General features: G+C 33.3%; 1 protein-coding gene and 1 long non-coding RNA gene across 4 annotated transcripts in view; one reads left to right on the top strand and one right to left on the bottom strand.

Moving 5' to 3' along the window:
* The first annotated feature begins 799 nt into the window (after positions 1-799).
* LOC126699602 (uncharacterized) lies at positions 800-2,985 on the top strand. The gene is made up of 3 exons (XR_007646833.1): positions 800-1,082; positions 1,970-2,035; positions 2,815-2,985. It is a non-coding gene; the product is annotated as an uncharacterized LOC126699602 (long non-coding RNA).
* A 13,207-nt stretch (positions 2,986-16,192) lies between these two features.
* LOC126699596 (F-box/kelch-repeat protein At3g23880-like) overlaps positions 16,193-20,970 on the bottom strand; it is an 84,062-nt gene continuing 79,284 nt past the window's right edge. For 2 of the 3 annotated variants that reach the window (XM_050397521.1, XM_050397519.1), the window contains one exon: positions 16,193-18,420. In XM_050397521.1, coding sequence (XP_050253478.1) covers positions 17,966-18,420 — 455 coding nt within the window. In that variant the 3' untranslated portion in view covers positions 16,193-17,965. Of the gene's footprint in view, positions 18,714-20,970 lie in introns of all 3 variants that reach the window. The other variant, XM_050397518.1, reaches the window with a different exon arrangement.

Here is a 20,970-nt window from a genome sequence, read left to right as displayed (position 1 = left end):
ATTTAGAGTAATATTGAAGACTTGTGGTTGACTATAGTAGACAAATGGTTGATATGTGTGTGTGTGTGTGTACGTACGTTACTGCCTATATATATGAGCAAGATGAGTGGTAGAGATCATGAAAATTTGCCAACTAATTAATTTTGATTGTATCTATTGTCAAAATTTTAGATTAATTAGTATGAAAACCAAATTCATTCTTAGTTTTTATTAATAATGATTACATTAGTTAGTTTACATAATATACATGTTTTAAATTATACAATAAATATTTTTTAAAAATTGCATACCAAACACCAGAAAACATTCTCAAGCGCATTTTCAAGGTTGTTACCAAACACTAGAAAATAAGACAGTTTTCTAGAAAATGCTCTTTGAAAAATGAACTATTTTCAAGAAAACGTTAATGCTGAAACAAACAGAGCGTAAGTTATGTCCAATTATTTTTATATAAGATCACCACTATTTTATTTTTTATTCAAAGAAAAAACATTTTTATAATATATTACTCATAATTTATGTCCTCAAAAATTATGAAAATATTGTTAGATTTGTCATGTCATCAATTGTTCTACTTAAAAAAAGAGCAATCTTTGAGACATAAAAGAGTTCAATTTTTTTTTTTTTTTAAATTTATATCTTCTTAAGGCGGTAAATTAATATTTATAGCCAAAAAAATTATAAATATTTTTCTTAATATGAACCACATATATATATATATATATATTTAATTTTGAAAGAAAACTGGAATTTGCCAACTCTTTTGAGGATATATATATTTGAAAGGTAGGGATAGTGTAACACCCCATAATTTGATACCAATTAAATTATTATACGTTAAATTTTAATGGAGGCCTATAATTAAAATGGATTAAATAAATTTGGGCCTAAGGTATTAAAAAGAAGATAAATTCTATGGAATATGAAGCCCAAGTGAGGTGACAAAAGTACATATATGGGCCTTGAAAACCCTAGCCTTTTCCTCTTAGGTCACACGTGTTTTTCTGATGGGATTTCTTTTTGCTTCAGCCGACAATTGAATTTCTGCCTTTCTCCACTGTGGCGTTGGTGGGAGTCTTCAGGTATGATTTTCTCATGCTCAAGATTTAAAAGTTTGTATGGTCAATAGCTTGCAATTGATTGGAACTAGACTATCATTATACTAATAGAAAAGGGTTTCCTATAATTGTATTATATTAGATAAATACTTGGTCAATATGTCAGGCAGAGATACAGACTTGAAATTGAGCCAAATAGAGTAATAGGTGTGGACTTGGTCACCATGTTAAAGTGAAAAGAATGCTTATGTTATTGCATTTACATTAAGCCACAATTGTTGACTGGTTATTTTGCTTTCACACTAGTTCAACGTGTAATAGATTTTGGGTCCTTGGAGTGATTATTTCAATATTATAATAGCAATTGTTTACATAGCTGCACTGACCTAGTAGTTCTAAGTCCAACATTGAGGCTGAAAAACTAAGAATAATAAATAAATTTTGACAGTTTGTCATGCTACACTTGCTACCTCAAGTATTGCCATGCTATTCCCTACTAAGCATGGTCCAAGCTTGATTGTTTACGTAGCTTTCACTTGGTTTATTATATATATATATATATATATATATATGTAATATTAAGGTCAGTATATGCCTAGCGGCATCAAGAGAGCATTCTAGCACTAGATTGATGGATTAAAGCAATCTCGCGTGGCCTTCAATGTTAAGTTGAATATATATAGTTATATATATAATGGTTAGAGTCAATGGACATCCAATGGCATCAAGAGGGAATGCTAAGCAACAAATTAAGATAATACGTGGCTTCCAATGGTAAATTTGATAGTTAAGTGAATGAATGGAGGATTTTGGATATATTAATATTGTTTAGGATAAAACCGTTTAAGTGTGAAAATAAATTTTGAAGTGGGAAATTGTGTATTGATGAACCTATTTTTGGTATTGCTAAGGTTCTAATTCTACTGAATTGTTGTGATTCAAGGGAGGTTGATTTCCTTTATTTTTGCAACTAAGAGGTAAATGGTGTTTACTAATTTTGGGGGTTTTCCCAACACAGCGTTAATTATTAAACTATTTTATATGAAAGAATATGTTGATATTCTATATATAAATGAATATTTTACAAATGTTTAATGTGCACATTGGCTATTCGTTTTATGAAAAACTTGTGGGACAACCTAATTTTATTTAAACTTGTATGTGTGAATATGTCTCTATATTTTGAGAAGTATGAATGGATTATTTTGTGAGCATATTGAATTTGTTTTGAAAACCTATGGCAAGTCGTGATTAGAAGCTCAGTATGATATTTAGTCCTTAGCAAGGGACAATCATGCTGCAGCTAGTCCTTAGCAAGGGACGGTCCCAAAAGGGGACAGTGCACATTTGATAGCTCCTTAGCAAGGGAGCATACTATTTAGGATCCAAAAGGAAGTTCCTTAGCAAGGGAGTGTACTTTTAGGTTCCAAAGGAGCCATCCTTGAGAAATGGGATGAAAGGAGGTTCCAGTCCCAAAAAGGGGACAGCACAACCCTGTCAACGGGGCGTAAACGTTGACCACGAGAAAAGTCTAGGGAATTGTTTATGTGATGGTATCAATATATATATTATGATGGCTCACAATATAAAGATATTATTTTCTTTTACATGAAATAGTTTATGACAAAATATTGGTGAATTATAAGTTGTGAATCTGTTGAAAGAATTATTTATTTGAAAGGTTTGTTCCCACACCCCAATGTTAGTGAATTCCACTTATTGAGTTATCTCACCCCCCCTTTATTTCCCATTACAGATACATTAGGTGGATTATTGGAGTAGAGATTCTTGGGAGATAGAAGTTACAAATTAATTTTTGTGGAACTGAGGATTTTATTATTATTTTATGGCATTAAACTTTGTATTGGAGAATTATTTTGAGGATGTTTTGTATTTGGTGAATTAGAGCTCTGACTTTTGTAATCAGTTTCAATGTTTCTAGTTTCTTTTATTTAATATTTTTATGGATTATTCAGATTAAATAGACTTTTATTGCCTATGATTTTGGGACGTTACAGATAGAGCCACCCAAGGGGGCCATGGCCCCTCTAGATTTTTATTTTTAAAGTTAAGAGTATATATTTATGACTTATGAGCCACCCAAGGGGGCCCATTCGTCTAGATTTTTATTTTTAAAGTTAAGAGTTGTCAAGAAAGGCAACTCATTATGACTTATGAGAACGACCAAAAAAAAAAAAACTCATAATTATGTATATACAGACTACAGTAGACTCCGGTGATGTGGATGGATCATCTGTTTTCATATGATATGAATTTAGACGAATGGCTGTCGAAATTCAGATTAGAAAGGAAGTAGTATAGAAAAGAGCTTCTTCTTCTTCTTCTTCTTCTTCACCAAGAAAAAATCAATGGGCGGTCAAAGAATGAAAAATTTAAAACAAAGACCAGCACAAAGTAACTAAGTTTGTCTCATTATTAAAGTTTGCATGGAATTTGAATTTTTGTTCTTATAAACTATTAGTTTTTGTATGGTCCTTAAATTATTAAAAACAATTTTACTTTCTGTTGATTTTCTATCATGTTTGTCTGATTTCAAACAAACTTTAGATATGAAACTAGGGGTGTCAATTTGGGTTAGCGTGTCAGGTTCATGTCGTGTCGAGATAGGAGTATTCGACTAAATGGCTCAACCCTAATCCGACCCATTTAATAATTGTGTCATGATCCTTCAACCCTAACCCGACCTGTTAATAAGGCGGGTTGACCTGACCCAACCCATTTAACACGCTTAATAAACAAGTCATGTTGGGTTGACACGAAAATAATACAACCCATTTTAACTTGCATAATATTATATATAACATCCATCTAAAAATAATTTTTTTTACATACCAAAAAGTAGTGCATACACTTCAAGTCTTCAACCCACATTCAAAATAATATAGTTCAACAAAAATATAACATTCATCTAGAAATAAGTTCTTTACAATCCAAAAAAAGTGCATACACTTTAACCCAAATTCAAAAGAACAAAGTTTAACAAAAATAAAATAACATAGTTCAACAAAAATATAATATCCTTGGAATTCGCCAAATACCAAGTATCAATATTGAAAGAATTTGAGCAAATAGTAGACTAATCCTAACTATGACCATGATTATCATCCATAGATTCTTTGTTGATGTCCAAATTCATAACATCTTCCATAAGCGCATCCAATTTCATTTGTGCAAGTTCTATGCCCAAAAAAAAGAAAAAAGAAAAAGGTATTAGTAGTTCTAGTGTCTGTAAAGTTTCAATTTCCAATTATATCTCTTGTAAATTTTTGTAATTACTCATTTTTCTTTTTAAATTTAAAATATATGTTGAATATAAAAGTTTTTTGACAAATCTAAAATAAAATAAATATTTATTTGTTATACGAGTTAAACGCAGGTTGTGTTAAGTGGGTCATTTCGAATTGACACAAATAAATTGGCGTGTCAAACGTGTCTATTGCGGGTTATGCAGGTTGACCCGCTTATGACACGTTTCTTATCGTGTCACTTTCGAGTCGACCCGTTTATGATCCAAACCCATAAAGGCCCAACCCTAACCCGAAAAAACACGTGTCGGGTTCGTGTCGTGTTCGCGGGTTGGGTCGAACATTAACACCCCTACTAAAAACAAGTAAGGACTAAAACCCTTCCTTGTTTTTCCTTTATTATTTAGGATGATTGTTAGGAGTTAATAGAACCGATCGAACTGAAAATTTATCCAATTGAAAGATTGGTTCAATCAGTGGTTCAGTAGTTGAACCAAAAGTTTATTAATAATTAATTACTATATCATATAATTACAAAAGTAACTATACTAAAGAACAATTAGGTTATTCAAGTAAATTAAAAATAGAAAAAAATTGTTCCTAAACAAAAATAGAAAAAAATTATATCATATGACTTAAATTTAGAAAATATCAGAAAAAAATAAAAATAAACATATCATCCGATTCTTTAAAAAAATTCAAATTAATTTTTAAATCCAAAATTGAACCAAAGTAGTAAAAATGTCCCCTTTTTTTTCCCTTGTAGAGAATGTTGTGACAATTAAGTATTAACTAAATTCTCAAAAAAAAAAAAAAAAAAAAGTATTAACTACTGTGCAAGGTACAGGCAGTGTCGGTGAATACATTTAAGATGCTACAGCTGTACAACCTAGTAGGTTTTAGTTATGGATTAAACACCCATAAAAAGTCCAAAAGTAACTTAATTTATATCTGTCAAAATCATAGTAACTTTTGCTTACTTTATGAATTTTTATTCCAGTAATGTCTTTTAATCAGGGTGAAGAGGATTTAATTTTTTTTTAATTGATTCATCAAAAACAGAAGAGGATATTTAATTGGCTTTTCACAAAAAATTCATGAGTTAAAATGTATAACTGTTTTTTTAAGAGAATTTCAACTTATGACGTCGCTCTTAATGATAGTTATTTATCATCAAATCAAGACATCAATCAATTTTAAATCAAATTTAGGTCTAGTGTTTAGTAGTACTAAATCTATTGAAATGATGACATATTTTTACTTTTGAACACCTGTACCTATCGACTGAGTCAGTGCACTGGATAAACCGACCTAAACCAAGCCCACCCATTTTTAACTACTGTGCAGGGTAGTGGCAGTGTCGGTGAATACATTTAAAATGCTACAGCTGTACAACCTAGTAGGTTTGAGTTATGGATTAAATACCCATAAGAAAAAGGTCCAAAAGTAACTTAATTTATACCTGTCAAAATCATGGTAACTTGTGCTTACTTTATGATTTTTTATTCAAGTAACGTCTTTTAATCAGGGTGAAGACGATTTTTAATTGGCTTTTCACAAAAATTTCATGAGTTAAAAAGTATAACTGTTTTTTTTTTTTTTTAATAAGAGAATTTTAACATATGACGTCTATTTTTAATAATAATTTTATATTATCAAATTAAGATATCAATCAATTTTTAATATAGATAAAGATTAAATTCCAAATCTCATATTCAAATATTAAAAACTTTACTAGTATAACTGCTTAATTGTATAACCCTTCATAACATTTAAGCAAATATCACTGCTTATTGTATAACCCTTCATAACATTTAGGCAAATATCACGAAACAAAGAAATTACAGTTTAAACAGTGATACGGTCCAGTATGAATAAGAGGATAACTGTATTTATAATAATTTTATGAATTTTCAATTAATTTAAATAAGTTTTTTTTTTGAGAATCATTAATTTAAGTAACTAGTATATATAACTTTCACTATTGAAATTATGACTATATATATATATATTATATATATAATTGGGTTAAAGTTACACCTGATGTAACTTTAAACAATATTATACCATTCAAGTACTTATTATAGAATTCATATTTTGAAAATCTTATCATTAAATTACATTTTCTATATATTCTTAATATTCATGTCAATTTTTATGTCATGAATAGATTTTAAATTGTTTTTACATATTAAAGGATATATGTTAAAAAATTTATACATAAGACTTTAAACTTTTGGAGGGTCATTGCCTGCCGGCCCTACGGGGCTCTGCCAATGTAGATATAGATACTGGATAAAACTTAATTCATGAAATTCAAAAATGCTTAACAAACAAAGTCGGCAATATGCAAACAAAGTCGACAAAACAACTTTTGGTGCAAACAAGGCATGGGTCAAGTTTTACAGCGAATGGTTTTTGATAGTCTTGATAAAAACAAATGCGTGCTCAGTTCCATTTTTGTAAAAAAAAAAAAGAAAAAAAAAATGCTCTTCTCGTGCAGACAACTAGTTAGTGGGATTTCCATGTACCAGTACCGACAATGCTACAATATATATTGTCATCATGAACTTTTTGGAGAAGCTTTGATGAGTACTTTTATAGAATATCGACTATGAGATAATATAATCAATATCTAATCTTCACTAGGTTGTGACATCTGATTAGACCTTTAACTTAGCAAAATAATTTTTCGTTTCAAGATTTACAATTGACATAAGATCGTTTACCAAGATGCACAAAAATTCAAAAGCTGCAATTTAGAAGAACTTGATACAAGGTCACATAATCATGATATATGGGCAATTGTCAAATCCCATAATGAAAAGTGCTTGGGAATAAAATTTCATGCTCTCGGCTCATGCTCACTAGCGTCTTCAATGGGGTTGTGCACAGTTATGACTTATCCGAATCTCTTGCTTCCATAGTCCAAGGCTCAGCAAGTAAGGTGCCACTATGGAAAGCCAAGGACTAGGGGTGGGTATTGGATGGTATGGAAATTTGATTGGTCACACTAAAAAGTTGGATGGTGTGAAAATTTGATTGGTCACACTAAAATGCATCCGCCACATTTGGAACTTTTATAAGAATTTAATGATGGCTCTAGTAACATAGCAAAAACCAAATAATAATAATAATAATAATAATAATAATAATAAAAAATATTGGCAAAGGGCAACATTTTTTTTTGGGATAATTACAGTAAACCCACCTGTGATTAGGTCCGTTTTCACTGTGCCTACCCGTGGTTCAAAACTTATCACTTTGTCCACCTGAGATGCCTTCCGTTAGGGATCTGTTATCCACCTCTTCGTTTGCCTTTAGAAAAACACATTTTTAGAGAAAAACAAACATAACAAAGATCAAAAAGTAGGGTTTTTATTTCTTAAGAACTTCTATAAGAACAAAACACAGGAATAGCACAGATCAAATGCTCAATGAAATCACTTTTAATCAGGAGGATAACGCAGAGGTGGGAGTATAGGACAATTCCTTCAATAAAGACTTCATCAAATAGTTCCTAACAATCCAGTTACATGCTCCACACTTGGAAAACCCATTGAAACGTGGATTAGGAAGCAATTACAGAACCCAAAAAAGAATTCACAAAAGGGTTTATAAATTCTGAAACATTTCAAGTATATGTATGGATTAGGAAGCAATTTCAACGATTGCGATCCGATATCGTGATCTCGCCGGCGCGATCTCGCGACGGCGCGATCTCGTGAACGGATCGCGATATCGCTGGCGCGATCTCATGAAGGCGAGATCGCGATCAATGTCGCGATCTTGCGACGGCGCGATCACGCGTTCGCGAGATCGCGCCGTCGGTTCGCGAGATCGCGCCGTCGATCGGATCTCGATCCGACGCGATCTCGCGAAGCGTCGATCGCGGTCGTCGGACTAGAGCTCGCGAGATCGGCGACCCCATTACTAGCACATACCGGACTCGCAGGAATCCACAATCTCCAACAACTATATTTATATGTATGAATTTTTTTGTGATTGGTTGCAGAGAATGGAGGACAATGATCAACAGCAAAATATATTTCTGGTAATTTGTTTTCTGGGATTTGGAATTTTTTTTTTTTGGGTTTGGTTTGGTTTGAATAAAAGTTGGAGAGATCTATAAAAAAAAACAAAAATAAAAAAACAAATGCTCAATGAAATCACTTTTAATCAGGAATAGCATTTGATCTGTGCTATTCCTGTGTTTTGTTCTCAAAGAAGTTCTTAAGCAATAAAAAGTTCTAACTTTTTGATCTTTGTTATGTTTGTTTTTCTTTAAAAATGTGTTTTTCTAACGGCAAACGGAGAGGTGGGTAACAGATCCCTAACGGAAGGCACCTCAGGTGGGCAAAGTGATAAGTTTTGAATCACGGGTAGACACAGTGAAAACGGGCCTAACCACAGGTGGGTTTACTGTAATTATCCTTTTTTTTTTTTTCTCAATGGGCAATCATTATTGTATGGGCACAATTTTGTTCCTAAGCCCAAAAGGTAAAAGAATTTAGGTCCAAAGAGCCCAATACAATGAATTTGTAAAGAGTGGACTCGAAAACTAGGTTCTAATGAGTTGGACAACAATTATAATGGATCCAGATGACAAGGAAGCAAAGATAAACTAGTTTTACCCAAAGAAAATCATCCTCAGCATAATTCGAGGAGATTAGTTCTTATATATATTTATTTTGGATTTGAGTATAAGTCCAATTTCTATGGTTACAGTGTTTTTCTCCTTTAATTCTCCAACCCCCCTTCTTCAGGGTATTCTTTCTCTTTTATACTATCTTCCTTCTTTCATCTCCACCCTTCACATGTAAACCAGGTTTCTAGCGTTGATCCCTGTCCTATCAACACCTTTCTGAAGTCTCTAGGGGCAGTTGTAAGGCTAAAAATTATTGTTCAAGTATCACTGTTATATTAATGTGGTCAAAGCGTTAGTTACAGAACATTCAATGCGGTAGTAGCAGCTTTCTCTTAAATATTTCATAACTTCCTTTTGTTCTGTGCTTTCATGATGTGTATCCTTATCAATAGAATCTCTCAGAATGTTGCTTTGGATGGTAAACCACACCATCTGACCTTTACTTTGCTCAGCCGATGAGGCATTCCTCCTCAAACCACCCTCCTGGACCCTTATGACCAGACCCCATTTCTTCATTCACTAAAGTGGATTTCCATGACAATGTTTACCCATCCTCGAACTACTAGATGTCCTCAGATCAGGGCCCCGGCCTAATACATACATATATATATATATATATATATACACACACTATTGGGCCTATCATTCCTACAATTATAGAAAGGGAAAAAAAATGTTACGTCTACAACATTTTTACAACAAATCATAAATAGAAAGTTATTATTGGTTCTAATTTTAATCTACAACTTAAATTACTTTTTTGTCCACCCATAACAGCTAATAACAACCTGCCACTTAGAATTTGTTATAAAAATATTATAGATATAACATTCCAAATTAAAAATAAATAAATAAATAAAAAGAGAAAAGAAAAAAAAGGTGGGGTGAATCGCATATCATTTTGAGCTCCATATATAAATGTGGTGTTTGCATTTTGCATTTTTTGTTTTTTGTTTTTTTTTTTTCACGCGTTTTGCTTTAGGGGACAATTATCACTGTTTATGCACTGTAGCAGCATGGTTTATGCACTGTTCATGGGACTCACAACCCCTTTATTCAGAAAAAAAAAATATTAAAAATGGTTCTCATTATTCACATATTTAAAAATTATTTTACTACAATATTTTCAGTTTTCAGCAAAATAAGTTATATTCAAATGGCCTATGAAACCAATATTTTCTTCCCAAAAGATATGAAGGGAACTCTAAACTCGGATATGGTTTCAAAGGTGCGGTTGCAAGCGAGAGTACAGACTTGATCGCTAGAATGTGAAGAACCAGGCAAAAAAGGTATGGGAATATTCCTAGGAATGTGTATGACATAACTGTGATTAAGGAGGTGGGTAGAGATGAAACTGGGGTTGGCAATGGAAGAGTACCAGGGTTTGCAAACGCACCTGAATCTAAGGAGAGATTTCACGGGTAGCTTTGCTAAAATGTCCAACACGATTTCGTCTGGGAGATCATCATCGTGCTTCGTCCTACGTCGCAGGATCGCTCCTCGTTCGTCTTTCCTTTGGGACATCTTCCAGCGGAAGAAGACACACAGTGTGTTTTTTAATCAATGAGCAACACTAATTTTGGGTTTAATATCTACTGTTCAAGCTGCCTTGTGTGTGTGTATTTTTTTTTTTTTTTTTAAATCGAATGAATCAATTAAATACAATGATTACTGTATTTATCTCAAAAATATATATATATATATATATATATATATATGTGGTAAATGATTCCATACAAAATTTTAAAATATAAATGTTTTATACGGTACCCTCTTTGTATTTTTATGCCGAATTTTATAAATATATTTTTATTAAAAGATATCGAATTGTATCCATCCATATGTTTTCCGTATTATATGTGTTTAATATTTTACTAAATGTTTACCGTATCATACATTACACGTTAGTTTTTGATGAACAAAAAGGGGGGGCGGGGGCAACCATTTGTGACTAACCCCCCAGGGCGTGACCTAATAGGGGCACCCCCCCGCTAGGGAATGTTGGATTGAGCCATAGCTACTGTGACCGGGACGCCACAGACCTCACCCTAACACCCCAACCATTACACGTTAGTTTTTATGTATTGAAGGAAGTCATTTTCCGGGTATGCTCAATTCGTCCAGTGTGCGCCATATTTTACTAAATATGGTGCCATTTAAGAATTTAAATAAATGTCATGCATGACACATTAGTTTTTATGAATTGAAGGAAATCATTTTTCAGATATACTCAATTCCTCCTTAATGAGTACAATCAAACACCCATTAAAAAATTGTGTTTCCCTAAATAATGCTTTGAGTACTTAACTAGTGGAAGGGAAAAAAATGCGAAGAAAAAAAAAAGGAAGTTAGAAAGGAAAGGAAAGAAATATATATAATTGGTTGAATTTTTTGGAGCTTTGATCTCATCTTGAATTGTTTTCCTATTATTTGGTTGTTAAGAAAATAGAGGAAAATAAAGGAGATTAGATTTTTAAAATGTTTGATTTTAGGTTTTTGTTGAATAAATCTTCAAGTAATTTTTTAAGTAAAATAAAGGAGATTTTTTTTTTTTTTTGGTTGATCTCCTATTTAAGCCTACGTTTACTTTCATCTAAAGGAGTTGACTACTGAGATGGTCTATGACCTAGCGGTTGAAGGAGAAAGGAGGGATTCGGGTAGTAATAGTAGGCGATTCTAACCAAATTCAAAAAAATAAATTACTTTAAAGTATACCTTTTTACCTCACAATTTTTAAGTATAATTGTTCTTTTATCTAGCTTATTTTTAGATAAAGTAAATCAATAAAAATAATCTATACCAAATAAACCCTTACAATTACTTAGATGTTATAATTACTTAGATGAAGAACCTTTTTATTTAACCATTTTTCTAAGTACAACTGTACTTTTATCTAATTTAGTTTTAAATAAAATAAATTAATAAAAAAATCTATATTAAATAGCCTACAATTACTAGATAAAAATAGAAGAAGAAAAACAAGGAAATTGGCTCTTTTATAATTAGAACAAAATTATTTCATATCATCACTCCACTGATATATCAAAATAAATCCTCATTAATCTATACCTTATAAAATTTTCAGTTTGACACAAATGACTTTTGAATATCCTATGCTAGTCACCCCCACCTTATCCTATGTTCAGCATAAAACTTTTCCCCCTTTAAAATAAGTGAGAAATGGGAGATGCGACTTCAAAATTTTCTCTATAAGAAAATTAGAAGGTGTCTCTAAGTCACAAGTTAACTCCAAATTTTCTTGTTTAAAATTTTTTGCGCTAGGTATTAATATTGTTTTGGCCTCTTATCTATTAGAAACGAATTGGTGATGGCATAAAAAGTTGTGCAATTTTCACCAAGTTCCTATCACGTTTTTTTAATTCATTAAGAGTTTGGGTATTTATAGGTAGTACAATATTTACTATGTTTTTGAGATGAAAAACAAAATTTTGTTGAAGTTTAGGTACCAAAATAACCCTTAAAACAATGGAATGGTGCCCTAACTAATGTTTTCAATTCCATTGGATTTTTATAATTAATAAATAAAAAAATTCCATTGAGTTCTTTCTCCAAAAAAAAAATTATAATAAAAATTTTGTTCACCAAAACGACTAGAAAATTGAATTCCTTGTAAGTTAATATGTAATGAGGTCTTAGGTATAGATATATGGTTCAAGTTATACCTGACAACTTTTAGTAATGTTATACTAATTAATGTTTTAGATTGAATGCAAATTTTGAAAAATCTATAGTTGGATCACATTTTTTTTTCTTATAAGCTCCATAATAGTGAAATTAAGATGATCAAAGATTGATAACTATTCTATCTACTAAATGTTAAAATTAAAAAAAAAATTAAAATAATGCATAAAAAATGAGTTTACTAATCGAATAACAAATAACATCCAATTGGCGAGAAATTTGATATGCGTGATAAAAACAAAGTGAACATATAATCAAATAGGATTTTCCATATATTAATCTAATAAAAACCTATTAGGGATGTAATATTAATTTGAGTTACATCAAGTGTAATTTGATTATGTTCTAATATATAACTTTTAGCACTAACCCCGAAACAGTTCACTTGAATAGACTCATGCTTAAATATTTTGTTTCAATGGATAAACAAAGAATGACCATCAAAATGGAATTGACAACTTTATCCTCAAAATAATGCGTTGGAAATTGTGGAATAAACCAATTACGAAATATTTTGTTTCAATGGATAAGTCGGAATGACAATCAAAATGGAATTGACAACTTTAGTCTCAACTTTTGGCTAGATTATTCAACTCCTTAACCATGAGATACTTTAAAAACCACATGGACCGATAGTATGATTGATTGTATCTAGGAATTCAGGATTTACTTCATATTCCTAACCAATGAGCCCACCACCCAATTACCCTCGTAAACGTCTTAAATATGCTTTTAGTACTTAACATAGGTTTTTTTTTTTTTTTTTGGTTATATAAAAAATAAAAAAAGAAGAATAGAAAAGAGTGAAGAAAAAAGAGAGGGAGGTTGAAAAAGAAAGGAAAGAAAATTTATAATTGATTTATTTTTTTGATATTTGATCTCATCTTGAATTTCTTTCATACTCTTTGGTTATCACGACTCAAGGGAATGGAGATTTTTTTTTTTTTTTTTTTTTTTTTTTTTTTTTTTGTAAATCTTTTTTAGTTGATGTGGTTTTTATTTTCCAAGCACATGAAATTGTTTATCGTAATTAAGCTAACAAATAAATATTTTATTAGCTACATCAACATTTTTTATTAGTAGATAATGGTAATGGTATAATTGAAACATGTTGGTAGGTACCAAATTGACATAATTTAAAAAAAAAAAAATTAAATGAGGTGAAAAAGCATATGTTTTTCTCCATTTAAGGGTGAATGTAAACCTTTCTGCCTCACACTTTTATCTAGCTTACTTTTAAATAGAAAAATAAAAAAAATATTGAAACAAACCCCATTAATCCACACTTGTATTGTTCATCGAATTGTTCCACGACAAATCATGTCCACCATGTCCACTAATCGTACAAAAATTGTTGTGACATCATATACTAATCAAGAAATCATCAATCTAATAACCAAATTAATCTTTGATAATACCATTAGCTCCCAAAGAATCATGCATTTCTTTGGAGCTGCAATCTATTTTCTACTTATGACTTCCAATAGCCAATAGGTAAGGGAACCTGAAATCTAGCTTGGTTGTTTAGAGAGTGAAACTTTTGTGTTATAAGCATAATAGTAAAATTCTTTTCGAGAACGAGTTCAGAGATTGAGTTTTCTAATTGTTGGAAAATCAATTATTGTGAACTACCCAAATGTTCCAAAGAGCCAAAATAAATGATAAGAGTTAAGGAAGAGCATATATGATGCATAATCATGTTAAAATGACATCAGACAAAAATGTGCCTTTATTTCATACCTAATGAACTAGTCACTACTCATCTTTTTTTTCCTATTTACAATGTAAAGAGCAAAATAGTAATTTTTTTTCCTATTTACAATGTAAAGAGCAAAATAGTAATTTTTTTTCCTAATTACAATGTAAAGAGCAAAATAGTAAAGAGGATGACTCGACAATGTCCTCTTCTATCATTAATATATTTCACATATTATTTTTAACTCCTATTTTTTTCCTTCCATAAAACAAGTGAGACAGGGAGATCACACCCAGATTTTTTGTTATGAGAGAATTATATAGCATCATTGAACCACAAGATTCTTGCACCTGATATTCTTGTTAAAAATTGTCTGCCCTAGTGTATATTTGGAAATGTATTTCAACTTACCTAGTCTCTTCATTTTTTTGTTCTTAACTGAAAAGGCTACCCAAAAAAAAAAAAAAAAACAAAAAAACAAACAAACAAACTACCACAAACAACAGTCAAGTAGGCCAACAGTCAAATTCATATGATATAAAGGTTTCCAAATTTAATTGTGCTTCAACAGTTTCTAAGACAATCAAATGTTTGAAGAGCACCTGTCAAACTTATGTATGTTTGGGATGGACGGATAAGCAGGGATCTCCCTCCATCCAAACATAGGATTAACTGTGACGCACCAGTTGAGGAAAAACAAACCTGCATAACTGCAGTGTTAAAGAATGCAGATGAGCAGCTGAATGAAGCATGTAATAAGATTCTTTCCTATTTCCAAACCAGAAGAACAGCCAAGACCCTCTATTTGACCCCAGGTACTTCTATACACTTGGGATTGTTCAAAGCTAAAAAGCTTCTTTCAAATTAACCATTGGTTAATTTTAAAACAAGCCCCCCAACTAAACTTCACCTGCCATGTAACAACAAACTGAGGCATCTGATCCATGTAACAACAAACTGTAAATAGATTGAGGCATTGAGGCATGTAACAACAAACACCTACAAATATGCATTGAGGCATCTGATCCATGTAACAACAAACTGTAAATGCAACATTCACAATGTTGCAAGCTCTTGGAATCACCACAATTTATGAAATGAGCCGTCTGATACACCAATACATAGGCAATCAGCAATTTCAATACATTGAAATGCTGACACAAGACTAAGTCCGAGGATTATCTCATACATGCTGGGAACAAAGGAAGCACTTATGGTAGTTTCGTGCTCAACAACTAACAGAGAGATTCTCTCCAAATTTCTATTAAAAAAATCCTTTCCATATGTGCAAAACAGAAGAACAAATGAAGTTTCCTTGCATTTGAGTCTGACATGCAACTAGGCTATCATGTAAACTCAAGTCAGTCCTGATCTCAATATTTCACTTGAAAGGTAAATGGGTGTTTTCTACCTGTGATAATGTTAACCAGTTGCAGAAGGAGGCAGCTATTTCCCTCTGATTTAAGGTATGCATGGCACATCAGAATTTGGAAACATAAAACAACATGAAATGGTAAAGTTGGCTAGATTTATAAGACTGTTTCCAAATCAGTTGAAATTCAATTCCAGCAAAAGACATTAACTTGTGTGGTTCCCTTTGCAAACAGTTTTCCCAGGCAATAATGATGTTTTAAATCTGCAACAATTGACAGTGATGTGTGATATATCCATCTAACACATCAAGATAGAATTTTGCAGCCCTTTGCAATGACTAGCATATCCATTTAGAATAGAGAACGGGAAGCAGCACAACAAAATACAGATAGAAATCACCACTCTTAAAAAATCTAAGATAAGAAGAGCAATGAACACAAAATGAAAATGAAGGCAAAAAAAAATCTCCATCACATACAAGATACTGTCCCACATGAGAAATTGCATTAGAAAAACAAAAGTGATAGAAGGAAAAACTAAAAAATTAATACAAGCCTCTTCACTTCTTTAGCCTATTCTGCTTTCAGGAAGCATAAACAATAAAGCAAACACATTTAGGTGCAAATTAATACCATATATACCTTCCTGCTAGTAGGAAACAATTTAAGCCAAACAGGTCTATTTCTCTACTTATGGTTGCTAGTGACCATCTTCTTGAGTAGGCTTCCAAACATTCTGAGCAAAGGCTTCTCCTTCTAATGTTTCTGCTACCTTCATGGTGAGTGTTACGAACCAGCTTGTTGAAGTGGATTTGGACAGCAGCACAGTTTAGATTATGCAGCACAGTTCAGATTATGCAGCACAGTTGTTACTATCTCTTAGCTGCTCTGGATGAGTGTCATCTGCTGCACAAGATTGGTTCTAGCTTGTTGAAGTAATCTGATTGTTTAGGATTTGTTTAGGAGTTATTAATGGTTATCTTATTTATGTTTATAGGGTTGCTTTTCAAATAATGACTCTACTTGGGTGTGTCCAACAGAGATAGGAGTTGGAAATAGGATAGGACTTGATGTTATTTTATCTTTATCATTAGGAATGCATTGTATGCTCAGTTGGAGGCTATTTATAGCCTACGTTCATTAATAAGAAGCATCCGAATATTCCAGTAAAACAATCAAGCTTTTGCTTGTTAAGGAGGTCCTAGTTATCCCTCGAAGCATAACCAGAAATTTATCCTTATTCTTTTCTGTTAATTTCCAGAATTTCCTTGATCTAACCATAGCCCCACGTGGGAAAAGAGGTGCTACACGCAGCCGAGGCGGGGATCGTATCAGTGAGCTTCCACCATTGTCAATGTCTTCTGTAGAAAATACCCTATTCATCTAATTAAAGCTCTCACCACCTTCCATCTTTGAGTCCACTTCCTCTTCAAAGCATTCCATCTCTGCTTCTGTCTCTAGCAAAAATTCTTTCTTTTCAATTGTGCTGCTCTCCTACATTTTAAATTTAATTTCTACCCCAGTCCAGATTATAACATACATGTTGGGAACAAAGGAAGCACTTATGCTAGTTTCATGCTCAACAACTAACAGAGAGATTCTCTTCAAATTTCTATTAAAAAAAATCCTTTCCATATGTGCAAAACAGAAGAACAAATGAAGTTTCCTTGCATTTGAGTCTGACGTGCAACTAGGCAATCATCTAAACTCAAGTCAGTCCTGATCTTAATATTGCACTTGCAAGGTAAGTGGGTGTTTCGTGCAATGCGATACAACAATGGGAATGCCTCCTTGTTTCCTAAACTATTTCTTTTTTTCTTTTTCTTTTTATTATTGAATTTTGCTCTATCTCTTTTGTCATTTCTTTTTCTTTTTTCTTTTTTGGCGGGGAAAAAAATGCTGCAGAGCTCTACTGAGTTCTTTTTATCACTACAGCAGAGACACACAAGCAAAAAAAAAAGGTTATGTTCACCAATTACGGTTTTTTTTTTGTTGACTGAGTGCAACAATCATCAACAAACAATATCTTCTAATATATAACAGCCCCAACCACAAAAGGATAATATAGTCCAGGGAAAAAAATATGGTTTCAACAATGTTACCATGCCTTCTGCAATAAGTAAAAGCAAGAGGGGTTTCAATTCATCCATACCTGTATGACATCACTTCTTATACCATGTAGCAGCATCTTCTTAGTAAGATACCACATTTGCGCCATCAAGTTAAGCAAGGCTCTCCATGTAAGTAGCTACATCTAAATTATATTTAACTTGAATACTAATCTCATTCTCATGTAGAGTTTCGGGGTCAATTAAAACAGACTTATATTTCCTCTCTAATTCACTGTTGGTGGAGACCAGCCGGGGCATGTTTTGAAATAGAAATGTGCCATAGTTGGTGAAACCAGCGAAACCAATAAAACCATCTACCGGTACAACATAGAGTTTATTCCAGGAATCAAGCACACCATACTCCTTCATCACCCAAATGGAGCATAGCATGCTATGTGGTTGTAAACCACTTCCAAATTTAATCAAAGCCAGTTTCCCCTTGAATGATGAAACACATTTCGTCACAATAAAACTTCCTTCATCATCAGGCAGTGGTAGCTCTTTGAATTTCTCACTATTGACATCAAATGACAAAATCATAGAAGTAAAACGCGTCTCTTGCCCACCTCCCTTTTCTATCATATCTGTCGTCCAATGCAAATGTCCACTCACAAATGGGAATTTCAAAGTACAATTAAATTTGCGGTACACAACATTGGGTCTCCACAAGATTCCAAGTCGAACTCTTGTCCATGAATCCGAACTTAACGAGTACACCTCAACGTCAGGGAGAGGCATAGGTTTGGGCCGTTTGGCAGTAGACAGTGAAATCCTGACAACCTTATAGTCATTATTCTGGGAATCATACCCAAAACCGAGTGCCACCTTACTTAACTGGGTCAAGCAAGTATTGGGCAACCTCTTAAATTTTCTAATACTGGGGTTCCACAAGTATACATCTTTAGGATTTGATGTGATAAAATCAGTGAAACATAATATGCCAACGAAACCTTGAAGTTTCAAGAAGAATGCCGCCAAAACTTTGACATTGCAAGAAGCTCTCATTAAGACTTTGAAGATGCAAGGAAATGCCAACAAAACCTTGAAGTTTCAAGAAGAATGCCGCCAAGATTTTGACATTGCATGGACATGCCCTTGGAGGAGAGATGATGCAATACTAACTTCAGATGCTGGAGGAAGATGACATTGTCCAACTTTTGGAGACATGATGTGAAACTGCACCACTCAGAAGGGAGATGATGTGGTTCAAATTTCAAAGTTGTGAAGTGGCACAACCTAGAAGAGAGACGATGTAGCTTAGACTTGTAAGGTACAAGAAGATGCCCTTAGGAGATAAGTGATGCAAAGCATATTTCAAAGATGTGGGAGGATGTCCACAGAAGATGAGCAATGCCATGTAGACTTCATTCCTTGCAAAAGAGGTTGAAGATTTTATTTTACTCCACAACCAAGAACTAACTTATGTTTATCATTAGTTCAAGGAAAGCTGAGTAACACCAATTCTTTGCAGCTGTCATTTTCTACCATAATGATCTTTGAGCATCATGTAGTGAGCAATTGACTGATCTTAAGCGACGCCTTGCCAATCAAAGGGTTCTTGAAAGCACGTTGATGGCCTATGGAGAAACTCTTCAAGCTAGACAGGCAATCCTTCTTCTTTTCATGTGACTGAACTTAGTGACAAGTACTAAGCTGCCTACATATCTCGGAGAGGGATCAAGTCATCACGTAATTCAACAGATTTTTTTGATGATTTTTTTTTTGGTTATTTTTGTTTAATAATTTTTTTTTAGTGCGTGACTGAACTCAGCAAAAGATACTAAGTTGCCTACATACCCTTGAGAAGGATCAAGTCATCACGTAGTTCAAAAGATTTTTTTTTTTTTTTTGATAAAATTTTTTTTTTTGTGTGTTTTTGCAAAAAGGGGGGCGCAGTGTGTAATAGTGAGTATCACCACTAATCGAACCCGAGACCTTGGCCTCAAGGGAGACACAGGCGTCCAACCACTACGCCACACTCGCAATTGGTGACATGAAGTGGAATTAATTTCTCCTTATTGGTACGCTTTCAAGGGTAATGGAAAGACATCATGTACTCTTGCAGCGCTACAGTGGGTAGTTTAAGCTCTTACCGAGGAGCAATCCTTGATGTTCAAGCATAGAAGTGTTTAAGGAACTTCCCATTGATGTGGTCGATCCTTGCATCATCATTGTTGATCAACTTGTGAGCTTGGTTAGTGTTTGCCCCCTGCTTGAGAGTTGGAAGTACATCATAAGCAACAGTCACATGGTTTGACCCGACAACTTCATTGAAGTCTAGATCAATCTTGTTTTCTTTGGCAAGCTTCATGATTTGTTCTTTGAAGACGAAGCATTTTTGTATTGAGTGGCCAATGATGCGATGATATTTGCAATAGTTAGGGTCATCAACTTTCCCCATGTCTTCTGGTCGCCTGCATTCTGGCAATTCAATTAGCTTCAATTGCAATAGTTGTTCTAAGATGTTTGGCACATCTTCATCGGGGAACGGATATACTTTTTGCTCACGTTTCTTAAAGGTTAGGCGACGCACTTCATTCTTTTGCCACCCTTCAAGCTGTTCTTCATTTGCCTTTGCTCCTCTTCTTGGAACCTTAACTACGGCAGTGTTAACAACCATTGGGTCTTTAAGGCTGACTTTTGCATTCCTGTCATTCCTCCTTACTTCCTTTATGCTTTCCTCAAGTATGGGAGGGTTTGTACTTCCGCGGCTAGCAATGCTCAACTCCATGTCATGGGCACGAGTTGCTAACTCTTCAAATGTTCAGGGTTTTATCCCTTGAAGGATGTAAAGAAGTCCCCAATGCATGCCTTAGATGCACATCTCTACAGTAGATATTTCAAAAAGTCTATCCTTGCAATCTAGACTCAAAAAACGCCACCGATTGATATAATCAACGACGGGCTCATCCTGCCACTGTTTAGTATTGGTAAGTTCCATCATGCCTACCGTATGCCGTGTGCTGTAGAATCGGTTGAGAAACTCTCTTTCTAGTTGTTCCCAACTGTCGATTGACTCAGGTTCTAAGTCTGTATACCAATCAAAGGCATTTCCTTTGAGTGAACGAACAAATTGCTTTACAAGGAGGCTTCCTTGAGTCCCTGCATTCTCACAA

Source organism: Quercus robur, chromosome 9 (assembly GCF_932294415.1).
Source record: "Quercus robur chromosome 9, dhQueRobu3.1, whole genome shotgun sequence".
In the NCBI taxonomy this organism is placed as follows: Eukaryota; Viridiplantae; Streptophyta; class Magnoliopsida; order Fagales; family Fagaceae; genus Quercus; species Quercus robur.
This window is presented reverse-complemented; position numbering and strand designations above follow the sequence as displayed.